Below are 12,044 nucleotides of genomic sequence, written 5' to 3'. Positions count from 1 at the left end.
TGTTTTGATCAACCTTTTGATCTATGACTTATAAATATGTGATCTTCAAACCAAACCATCACATGGTTTAAAAAGATGTCCTAAAACATATATAAGCTTCCAATTCAAGATCACATGGTTAAAAATTAACCAAAATATAAATTTAGCCAAGAACATCCACACTTTGGCTTATCTGAATATCTCTTTGCATAAAATTTCATATCTTTGAAACTAATATCAAATATCTTCAAAATAATACTATAACATGTATATAAGATGCTTAGGATCCTCCAATAAAATTATCAAAGTCATTAGAATAGGTTTAGACCACCAAAGAGTTAAACTTTCTCAAAATAGAAACTGTTTTTCTTCTTCCAGTTTCTAAGTTTCTAAATCTAAGAAAATATTTCATCAAAACCTTCAATCATGCAAACATCCTCAACCAATAGTCATATATACATGTTAACAATACTCCATAAAAATTTCGGACCAATATCTATCCATTAGCTTGGTCAAAAACTCCAAACTATAACATATTCTCCAGTTTATCTCCCAGAATGACCTTTCTATAGTTTACACAATATTTGACTGACCAAATGATCTTCAAATGGGGCAAATAAGATATCCATGTAAACTAGACTCAAAAAGGAACAACTTATATGAAGGAGACTTTATGATAAAACACTTACAACAGCTTCGAAATGGGCATGCAAAAGAACTCCTAAAAGCTGTCCGAGAGAGAATGTTTGATATTCTTTTAAAGAAACGTGTAAATGAAGATAAGTTCGTGGGTGATGGCTGGAGATGCTTATGGAAGAGATAAGGGAGATGATAAGGCTGGAGTTGAGAGTTGAGTGTGGTTTTCTCCTACCCAAAATATCTATAAAATATTATCTCAAAATATTCTATCCAATAATATCTATAAAAATCAGCTCAATATATTTTCCAAATGTGGAGTAGACTTGGAAGAGTAAGGTGGCTAAAATCTTTCTATGTGTATTTTAAATCTCTATTCTTAAGATATTTTTCAAATGTGTATTTTGCTTAGGTGTCATGATCTCACACCTTGATTTCCTTCACAATTCCATCTAATGGTTTCTCTTTGTGCCAAGTATCTAATACTATTCATTATGTGTGGTTAAGATCTTGCCAAGTATCCAAATAAAATATCGCTATCCTAATTTGGACATTTCACACTATGATTTTGAAAACACTACACTCAGTACATTTACCGAGGTTACTATTCACTCCAAAAATAAACGTAATAAACTTAGTACTGAAAAATTCTAAATATTCAATTAAGCCTAGTGGTGTAGACTATAATGTATTCTAACACTTTTAACTATCTCAAATAATTAAAATCGCATTTCTGGTACCATAGTGAGTGATAACACTAACTATGTTGACAGGCTAAAATTTATGCGATTAGTCGATTCGTGTAAACTTACAAAGTTTTCACGAGGTTCCTAAAGTCAATAGAAATTCCTTAAATTGAATTTCTAGCGGGCTGTTACAATACCAGCTCACTAACTTGTTGTTTGAATTAGAAAATATTTGTGACCTCATCATTGATGACACCCCTATTGATGCTTCTCCTATTTTTTATGTAGAAAATAAATTTGAAGCTAAATGGAGACCTAAAATTGAGCAGCTTCCACCATTGATAACAAGTTTGAAGCCTTCAGCAGATAAAATCCCAACACTGGAGTTGAAACCATTGCCGACTGACCTGAAGTATATATTCCTGGGCCCGGAAAACACCTTCCCAATAGTGATTTCAGCCCAACTCACTCATAACCAAGAAGGTAAACTAATGAAAGTCTTGAGGCAATACAAAAGTGCTATTGGATGGACAATTGCGGATATGAAATGTATAAATCCTCTTGTGTGCACTCATAAGATTTATTTAGAAGAAAATGCAAAAGTCTCTAGGGATATGCAAAAGAGACTAAATCCTACCATGAAGGAAGTAGTAAAAACAGAAGTTTTGAAACTACTTGATGTAGAAATTATCTACCATATTGTGGACAGCAAGTGGGTAAGCCACATTTATGTAGTTCCAAAAAAAATTGGGATTATCATTGTGAAAAATGAGCAAAATGAACTAATCCCTACTAGGATTTCTACTAGTTGGCGCATGTGCATATATTATAGGAAGTTAAATGTCAAAATACCATTTTTCCTTGTCATTTCTTGATCAAGTTTTAGAAAATGTTGCTGGCCATGATTTTTATTGCTTTCTTGATGGAATTTCTGGTTGATACCAAATAGAAATGGTACCTGAGAATCAAAAGAAAACCACATTCACTTGCCCGTTTGGCACTTTTGCATTTAGAAGAATGCATTTTGGATTATGTAATGCACCAGCTACTTTCCAAAGATGTATGCTTAGTATTTGCAACGACATGATTTAAAAACAGTTTGAAAGTATTCATGAATGATTTTTCAGTGTATGGTAGTTCTTTTGATGCATGTTTGACTAACTTATAAGTTGTTTTAACAAGGTATGAAGAGAAGCATGGTTCAACAAGGCGAAAAGTGTCACTTCATGGTTCAACAAGGTATAGTTCTTGGTTACATAGTCTCATCCCGAGGTATTGAGGTTGATAAAGCTAAGATTGAGCTTATCTCCAAACTTCCTATGCCCAAGACGATAAAGGAAATCAGATCTTTTCTTGGGCATGCTGGGTTTTATAAAAGGCTCATTCAAAATTTTAGTTCTATCTCTAAGCCATTGTGTTAGTTACTTATGCATGATGTTGCTTTTGAATGGACTCATTATTGTCAAAATTCTTTTGATAAGCTGAAAATCTTACTTACTATAGCCCCTATCATTCAGCCCATATTTGATCTATTCCTTTTGAGATAATGTGTAATGCTAGCGATGTAGTCATAAGAGCTGTACTTGGACAGCGTAGAAATAAGTTCCCACATGTCATTTCTTATGCAAGTAGAACTCTTAATGGAGCCCAAAGAAATTATTCTACCATAAAAAAAGAGTTACTTGCTGTAGTTTTTGCATTAGATAAGTTCCGAACTTATATTCTTGGTTCTCCTGTGGTTGTTTTCACTGACCATGCAGCTTTAAAATATCTATTGTCGAAGAAGGATGCCAAATCACAATTGATCCGATGGATTATTCTTTTCCAAGAATTTGACCTTATCATTAAGGAAAAAAATAGTACTGAAAACGTAGTTACCGACCACTTGCCTCAGCTTACATTTGCTGAAAATAAGCACACTTTTCCTATCCTTGACTTTTTTCTTGATGAGCAATTAATGTCAATTGAAAACTTGTCTTAGTTTGTTGACATAGTTAATTTTTTGGTGACAGGACAAACTCCACCTTATTGGAGTGTTCAAGATATGCGAAAATTCAAGTATGAGGTAAAGTTATTCTTCTATGATGATCCTTATTTGTTTAAGTATTGTTCTAACCAAATCATAAGGAAATATGTGCCTGATCATGAAATACAAGCTATTCTTTCATTTTGTCATACTGAGGCATGTGGGGGCATTTTTTTACACATAAAAATGTTGCAAAAATTTTATAAAGTGAATTTTATTGGCCTCATATGTTTAAAGATGCGTACAATTTTTGCAAGATTTGTGAGCTATGTCAAAAATTAGGCACAGTCACTAAGAGGAACATGATGCCTCTACAACCCATTTTGGTCATTGAGATTTTTGATTGTTGGGAGATTGATTTTATGGGGCTATTTCTATATTCTTTTGGTTATTTGTATATCCTAGTGATGGTTGACTATGTTTCTAAGTGAGTTGAAGTCATTCCTTGTAAAACAAATGACCATAAGGTTGTGATTAAATTCTTGAAAGAATACATTTTTGCTAGATTTGACATGCCTAAAGCTATCATTAGTGATAATAAAACCCATTTATGCAACAAACCATTTGCTGCACTCATGAAAAAATATGGTATACACCATAAGGTTTCCACTCCATAGCACCCTCAAACAAATGGGTAAGCTGAATTAGCTAATAGGGAGCTTAAGCACATGTTAAAAAAGGCAGTCAACCCCAATAGAAATTATTGGTCTTTAAAGTTGATTGATGCACTTTGGACTTATGGGACAGCTTTTAAAACCTCCCTTAACATGTCCCTGTATCGCTTGGTATATGGAAAAACATGTCATCTTCCCGTTAAACTTGAACATAAGGCATATTGGACTGTTAAACAATTCAATTTTTCTATTGACCATGCTGGTTCTATGATAAAGTTTCAGATTTTAGAATTGGATGAACTTAGATGAGATGCATATAACAATTTCAATTTATTGAAGGAGCGCATGAAGATGTTACATGACAAGCACATTCAGAGAAAGAATTTTGAGTCCAATGAACAAGTTTTACTTTACAATTCTCGCCTCCACCTATTTCCAGGCAAATTAAGATCGAGGTGGAGTGATCCTTATTTAGTTAAGGCTGTGTTTGCATATAGAGCTATTGAAATTACTAATCCTCAAAATAGAAACACTTTCAAAGTAAATGGCCAACGACTTAAACATTTTTTAGAAAAACTTTCACCTGAGGATACTTCCATTCCTTTAGAAGATCCTACTTATCCTCATGACCCTTAGTTCATTTTTGTTTTGTTTTAATTTTTTTTTTCTTTTCTTTCTTTTCTTTTTCTGTTCTTGTTTATTTCACTTCTATGTTTTATTCTTTCCTTTGTTTTCTTTTTCTCTTTCTTTCTTTTTTTTTTTTCATTCTATCTCTTCAGGTTCAGTACTATTTAATTCATTTTTTTTCTAGTTTCATTTTTATTTTCATGATCTATTCAGCCATCTCAGGTATTTCCTTTAGCCCTATTTACATTCACGCCTTGTTTATTCAGAATTTGCAATGAAGACATTGCCCATTTTTAGTTGGGGGTAAGGAGAGTATTCTACCACTTAGTCTCTCAGGATTTATAATTGGGGGGTTTGAATTTTTTTTTTTTTTTCTGACAAGTTACTGATTTCACACTTCTCTACTTAAGATCAGATAGTTGCAGTCTTGGATTACACTAATTCCCACTGGTTTAGGTTTAAGTTCAACACAGGACCTTATGATAAGTCTTACCAACTCAAACTTAAGCAATGTATTTCAAAACTATTGATTGATGACCCTAATAGACACAAGATAAATACTTTTGTTGTTTGATAGATGTCAATTAGTGGTTTTCATCTAAGTAACTAGCAAGAACTACAATGAACCATGTCTTAATGACCTAGGAAAAGTGAATGAGAAACTCAAAAAAAAAAAAAAAAAAAAAAACTGGAGGTAAAAATACATTTTTTTTTTTTTTTTTTTTTTTATGGAAGAGCCGAAGCCTCATAAAGGAGACCCCGTCCCAAATATATAGAAAAAACCCTCACATATGGCGGAAGAAAGCCGTACATCAAGCCAAACCTCATGGGATGATTACAAAACAACAAAAAACAACAAAAGACAACCAAACTATAACAAAAATTATCTCTGAATATATGTCGTGCCCATTTTGTCCAAACGGTACCACCCTTTAGTCAGACGAGGCAGATGGGAACTTACCTCATAAAGCTTATTCTCACCCAAGGAGCCTCTTTGAGCTAGCGAATCCGCTACTTTGTTGCCTTCTCTATAAAAGTGGTGAATTGAAAAGACCCATCCCACAAATAAGTCTTTCAGTTGATCCCAAAAATCCCACATAAAAATACATTAGAAAAGAGATAGGCCAGAGATTAAAAAAAATGGTACAAGTACATTGAAAAAGGTTGCCTATCACCGAGATTCTTTAAAAAAAAAATCTTTCAAAGTGTGATAGCATGAAAGCTGTCAATGTAATGGTTTTGAATTAGAGTAAAGACCTTTTAGTTTTTTTTAAAAAAGCTGCTAGGCTGAAACTATTGTGAGAAATCTTGAAACCAACAAATGGCAATCTGTTCACACACTTGAGCACTCAAAGATCCTTAGATACATTTTCCTTGTTTGAGTTCTTGAGAATTTTATAAACCTTTGTGTTAAACTATAACCTGACATAACTATATTCTAATTTCAATATGATTTGATCTTTTGTAGAGATTTTTGAGTTCAGTGGCTCTCTCTTGGATCCTTCATTTATTATCGTATTATTTGCTAGAGACTAACAATAAATTAGTTGGGGGTGTGATGAGGTGTCAAAATTGCTAATTAAGTTGTTAAAGTGACTAAATTGTTTAACCAAAATGAATTAAGCACTTAATTATGTAGTAGATTGTGACACTTGAATAAATTGATAAATTCAGATATTTTGCACTTGAAAATATTTATAATGCAGCTGTTGCATATAAAATTTAATATCGCAAATTTTACTCCTCTCATAACAGGAGTAATCTGGGAAATACACAGCTAATGCAGCATCCAAAAGATGAAAAGTGAGAACTCACACATGCTAGAGAAACAAGCTAGCACGAAAGAGGGGGCAAAAATGGACTGCTTGCGGAATAAAAGCAAAATAAAAAAGAAAAAAAAAAAAAACAGAGCACGTCCGGCCTCAAAGTGCTGGCAGACAAGGAGTTGTTGTAGTGGAAATGCAACATGCAGGGGCTGGAGATTGTGGCCTCAAGCACGGACCTCACGCAAAGCATAAGCAGAGACTCACACACACACAGCAGCGAGGGCAAGAAATTAATTAAAAAAAAAAGGGGGAGAAAACATGCAGAAGAAATCAATGGAAAGCAGGGGTCATTTTGCTATTCAGCATTTTATGTTTTTAGATTGGGTTCAGAAGGGGAAATCGGCTCTCTCCTGCTCGGTTTTTTTTTTTTTTTCTTTTCGTTCTTTTTTCCAGATTTCTGTCAGTTCGGTTATTATTATTTTTTTCTCTCTGGGTTATTGCAGATCTTGGGGTCGATCGGGATTTTATTCTCTTGCTGGGTTTCCATATATTGGCTCTCTCGGCTGGTTTTATCTTATTTTTTTGCTTTAAGTTTTCGTTTTCAAACCTTTTCGATCAAGAGCTTTTCTGCATTTGATTAGTTTCCGCAGTTGCTTTCTGCGCGGCGCGCAACAGCTTCTTCTTGGTTCTATTTCTATTGTTTATTTTTACTTCAATTTTTCAGTAGATTTAAAAATGTTTAGAGAGGATATCCATTCAGAGAGGATATCCATTTTGAGATGTTAAGCTAAATTTCTAAACTTAAATTTGGGGAGTAACTCAAATTTGGATTAGAGTTGATTTCTCACATTTCATCTATTAATTTCTTTTTCATACTCTTTTGTTTTGTGAAACAAGTTATATTTGTGAAAATTTGAAATGCTTCTTACTATCTTGATTTGTTGTTGATGTAAAATACAACTAAGGCTTGACTGAGCATAAGACTCCTTAGGTTTCTCTCATCTTACCTTGACCAAATTTGTTTTGCAACTCAATAGGAAATTTTGAATAAACTATAAATCGGACTTGAATTTTTTTAACTTCTAGCCATTATCTCTTTGAATGGATAAATGATTGAATAAGAAGGAATGTGAGAAATGTTCAATTCTAATTCATGAATGGGTAAAACTTGAAATTTAAATGTTTGATAAATTGTTTCTTAGAATCCCCTTTTGAAATCCCAAGTATTTTTAGTTTAGATTTTTGCCACTTTTATTTTTCTTGCAATCATTTCTCTAACATTTATTTCTTTACTCACTTCTTTTTAATTTTACAAGCTTTCAAAAAATTATTCTGTTAAAAAATAAAAAAAAGATCCAAAGCATTCTTCATTAATACACTCCACATCAATACATAAATTCCATTTTTTTTTTAGTTGTGTAAGTAGCCCCTTTTACAAACACGCTCCTCACACAAACACAGCTCATTATATTCCTACTCTTCATGAATATTGTTGTCTATGTAGAAATGACCTTGAAACTCATCCGTGTACTACTTTGATAGCTTCTGCACTTGAAAGACAGGTTTAGCAAGCCATCAAGAAACCAATAATCAGCATCTCTATTCCACAACCTAGATGTTGGCCCCCACCCAAAATGCCCCCCCCCCCCCCCCCCCCCCCCCCCTTTTCCCAAAGAAAACAAATCTAGCAAATATCTATTAGAAAAGGAAAGAATAATACATGAGGAGATGTGAGATTCCCCAACAAATGGCTCAATACAAAAACCTACAGTAGAGAGATGAAAATAAGAGAGAAAAAAGAAATTTTGGAACCAATTTCTTGGTTCTCACCCATGTCCTACAAAGAGGATACTATCTTAAAAGATAGAATTTAACAGTTCAAAAAGTTATGCGAACTATGGATCCACTGCTGGTGGCAGTGGAACCTATGCTGGAAACGACGATGGTGGCGGGAGCACTATAGTTTGTTAGCCTGGGATGTTTTTTAGAGAGATCCGTAGTCCCTTTTCCAAGATCATCAGTTAGGAAAAGCGATAACCTGTTTAGTTCAACCAGAGGAATATTACAATTTTACAGCCAATAATCTGCAAAATTGGTTCTTCCGATTTAGTATCAGCAAGAGCAGAAGTACAAATAATGCAACCTGAAACTCTCTGCAGCTATGTGAATTAGTTCTGCACATCATACAAATGTAACTATTGGTGAGCATGATTTTGCTCTAAAACCAGATCAAAATAACAAATGATATTCCTCACAAAAACTTATCCCCCCCGTTTAACAATGGATACTTGCTTTCAGCAAACTTCAAAGAGTCCCTCAACTTCATCCACAACAATTTGTAGCATCAAATCGTTCCACAAACTGAAGCAATCCCCCAACCCCATGAATAAAAAGTGCTTGGAAGTCACAACAACAACATTGTTGAACAAATTAAAGGACAAGCATATGGCAAGAAACAATAGTACAGTCCAAACCATAAATTCCATCTAGTCTCATCCATCATAACATAAGCTTATCGAGGATCTGGAGGACCATACCATCATTTGTAGAAAAAATTTCTTGCGTTCGTTAATTGGGCAACCAAAGAATTTTCTCACCCTTGCAGCATCTTCAATAAGGAATGTGTAGGCTCTGTAAGGTAACTTCTGGTCAACACCCAAGTTCAACAATTCTGCAAAAACTTATTCCTCTAAATAAACATGACCTTGGCCACTCTTTATAAAAGCATTTTTTCTCTCTGATTCGGAGTGCGTCTGTAACATCTGTTATTGCTTCCCATATACCTTGAAAGCCTCTCTTACACTCAGCATCCCCTCAAGTTTTCGGTTTTTTTCTGTTCAAACATAACACAAATTTATCATCCAGGGTTCTATGATAGAATCCACGACACAGGTATATTGCACATGACATATAACTAAGAATTTGAGCCACCGCCATTTATATCATCGAATTCCAATTCAATAACTAATTTTGGTCTTCATCATAATGATCAAATCGTTATTATAAAAATGAAGTTTATGCACTTTGTTAGTTCGTTCGTTTTTCAGAACCAATCGTTATCCTCTATTTACACGAATAGCATCCCAAGTGACAAAAACTCACAAAACAATGATAACTTTGTGGTTTTTGTCATTCCTTGATCTCAATCATTAAACTGTAGCAAAAAATCACAAATAAAACAAAAGGGTTTGGAACATACTGCTTCAATTTTGTGTACTATGAGTGATACAGATTGAAACAGGTGTTAACGACCACCATGCGTGGTTACCGCTAACAGATGCAAATAGTAATCTCGATGAAGACTAGATACAGCAATAGACAGGAAGCAAAATAAAACTAAATTCAGTAGAAGAGATTGGGAAAGAGTCAAAAGACGTCAAAGAAAAACAGGCTCAAAACAAAAATGTAAAGGCCACGCATTGCAGTGTCTTGCTTTACCTGGAAATCAAGGTGATGAGCACGGATAAAGTGTAGATGACTATAAAGGCCACGCATTGCAGCCCAAATGGCTTGGAAAATAATATCATAGGCGGCTGGCTAAAAAAAAAATCTCCCTTCTTTTTCAACAAAACAAAAATCTCTATCCAAATTGGAGCCAAAAAAATTGAGGAAAAAGACTTGGGCGAATCTGTGTATCGTGTATAGAGTCAGTGACCCAGTTCTTATTTTATTCTTCGTGTGTGTATGAAGAACGAGATTCAATCACATTCACATCCATTCGAATTAAATAGACAGCATATCAAATTTCACTAAGAAATTAGAAGGGATCTATAAACCATACCTTTCTCTCTAGTTGCCTCTTAATCCGAGAAGGCCTTAGCTAAGTGCAACACAAAAAAAGGAAGAAAGAACCCAAAAAAAAAAAAAAAAATTACGATGGTGGTAATTTATTGGGAGGGAGGAGAAGGAGGGTCAGATTTTTCGAGGGTTTCTTGAGCTTTCTCGAGAAACGGCTTGAACCCAAGCTGCAAGGTTAGGTATCCGAACGCCAAGGCTCCCACCACCACTATTCCCGACCTTATTGCATTCATCTTCGCCGTTTGCTTCATCCTTCTCTCTCCCTCTCTCCACCTCCACCTCGTTCCCTCTTCGCGAGCGATCAACAGCTCTAGGAAGCTGGACTCGGAAATAGTGGGTGGATGTGGAATGCCATATTACCAAGGTAAGCGTGAGAACCAAAGGCCGTCGTTGGACACGGACACTTAATAAACGACTCGTAATAGCCCATAAGTCCAGCCCGCTCATTCCGAATGAGGCCCATGATCTAGACATCGTGAATAACGTAGACGTACGCCTCCCGTAATGGGCTTTCATCACTATGGCATGCCCATTTGTCGAAGTACGGCTGGTTGTTTCGCTTGCTTCTTCCGCATCTACCTGCAAGTTTCAGCTAAATTTGCCGACTTTTGTTCATGCCCATTTCTCAGTTCATATGTTGTTTAGTTTCGTTCTGTGTTTTCTATGTTGAAGAAGGTTGTGGTGTTTGGGTCGGCTTGTGTTTGTTAAACATAGCGGCATGAACTCTTAGTTTGCCTTACTGGGTAAACCAGAACATTGTGCGCTGTCAAATGATGACTATAGTTTATTCGATGAGTCACATAAGGAAGTTCGAGAATCTATCGAACAATGTGAGTATGCGACGGAGCCAGCCGCCATATTCTCTGTTCTGTGTTTGGTATATACAGCTAATTGAAAATTTTCATTTTTCTATTTATTTTTTTCGAAGAGCTTTGTCATTTTCATTTATTTATGATCTGCCAATTGAATGATTTTAATATAAGCACCTTGTTCATAAAGTGCTGAATTGTGAAGTGAATGAGCAAAATGCTGATGAGCTAGCAAACTATGGAGGAGATGGGAATGAAATTTCCTTTTCATCTGTTATACAGCTTCCAAAAAGATTAGACACTAAAACTGTTATAAAACTTGTGTTTTATAGATACAAAATATTGCCAAGATTTGTAATAAAGAAATTCAATTCAGATAACAAAGCTTTATTAGTTTCAGTTCTAAAAAACCTCAACAAGTATATTTCTGTTTCTTGATCTAAGAACCGAAATGCACAAGATTCACAATATCCACAATACTATCAACTGTGTTCACAAAACCAGCAGAATACCAACACAGATCTTATACAAGAATATACAGTACTTCCAGATCCAATATATAAGCACGAATCAACAAATAACCGAGAGCATATATATACCAGAAATTAGCAAGGAAATAAGAATGAACAATGAAATAAGAAAAATAAGTAAAACATAGAAAGAACACACCGAGATACGTGGTTCGACCCTAATGGTCTACATCCACGGCAGGAATGGCCTCAGAGATCTTTATTGATAAACAATACAGCACAGAGAAGCCTCAGTTCAATAGGATTATAAGCCCTCACAAGAAATCGCACAGATTTCTCTCTAGAGATCACACCCCGAAACCCTAAAACAGCCCCCTTCTCCCTTTTCTCTCTATCTCTCTGCCTCTCGAGAAAAAACCCAGCCGCTGCATACACAAATGACTCAACACCCTTAGGGTTTACACGGTAAGTATGCAATATATATGTTACAACAGATGGTGACAAGTGTAATGATCCAGCGGCTTGGCTTATGAAGATCCAGATGGGAGCACGGGCTCCTCACGTGGTCTGGCAGCTCATCACTTAATAAATCAACGGCCCTGATCTTTCCTCCTTACAGCACCTCCACTTATT

General features: G+C 35.1%; 1 protein-coding gene across 1 annotated transcript; it reads right to left on the bottom strand.

Annotated features, from left to right (window-relative positions):
• Nucleotides 1-10,115: 10,115 nt before the first annotated feature.
• On the bottom strand, nucleotides 10,116-10,810 carry LOC122274691 (outer envelope membrane protein 7). Its single transcript, XM_043083710.1, has one exon. It carries the CDS (start codon nucleotides 10,381-10,383, stop codon nucleotides 10,222-10,224), a length of 162 nt encoding a protein of 53 aa, XP_042939644.1. The 5' UTR covers nucleotides 10,384-10,810; the 3' UTR covers nucleotides 10,116-10,221.
• Nucleotides 10,811-12,044: the final 1,234 nt, after the last annotated feature.

The sequence above is a fragment of the Carya illinoinensis genome, chromosome 1 (assembly GCF_018687715.1).
Source record: "Carya illinoinensis cultivar Pawnee chromosome 1, C.illinoinensisPawnee_v1, whole genome shotgun sequence".
NCBI classification, from domain to species: Eukaryota; Viridiplantae; Streptophyta; class Magnoliopsida; order Fagales; family Juglandaceae; genus Carya; species Carya illinoinensis.
The sequence above is the reverse complement of the archived record's forward strand: the minus strand, read 5'-3'. Positions and strand labels throughout refer to the sequence as shown.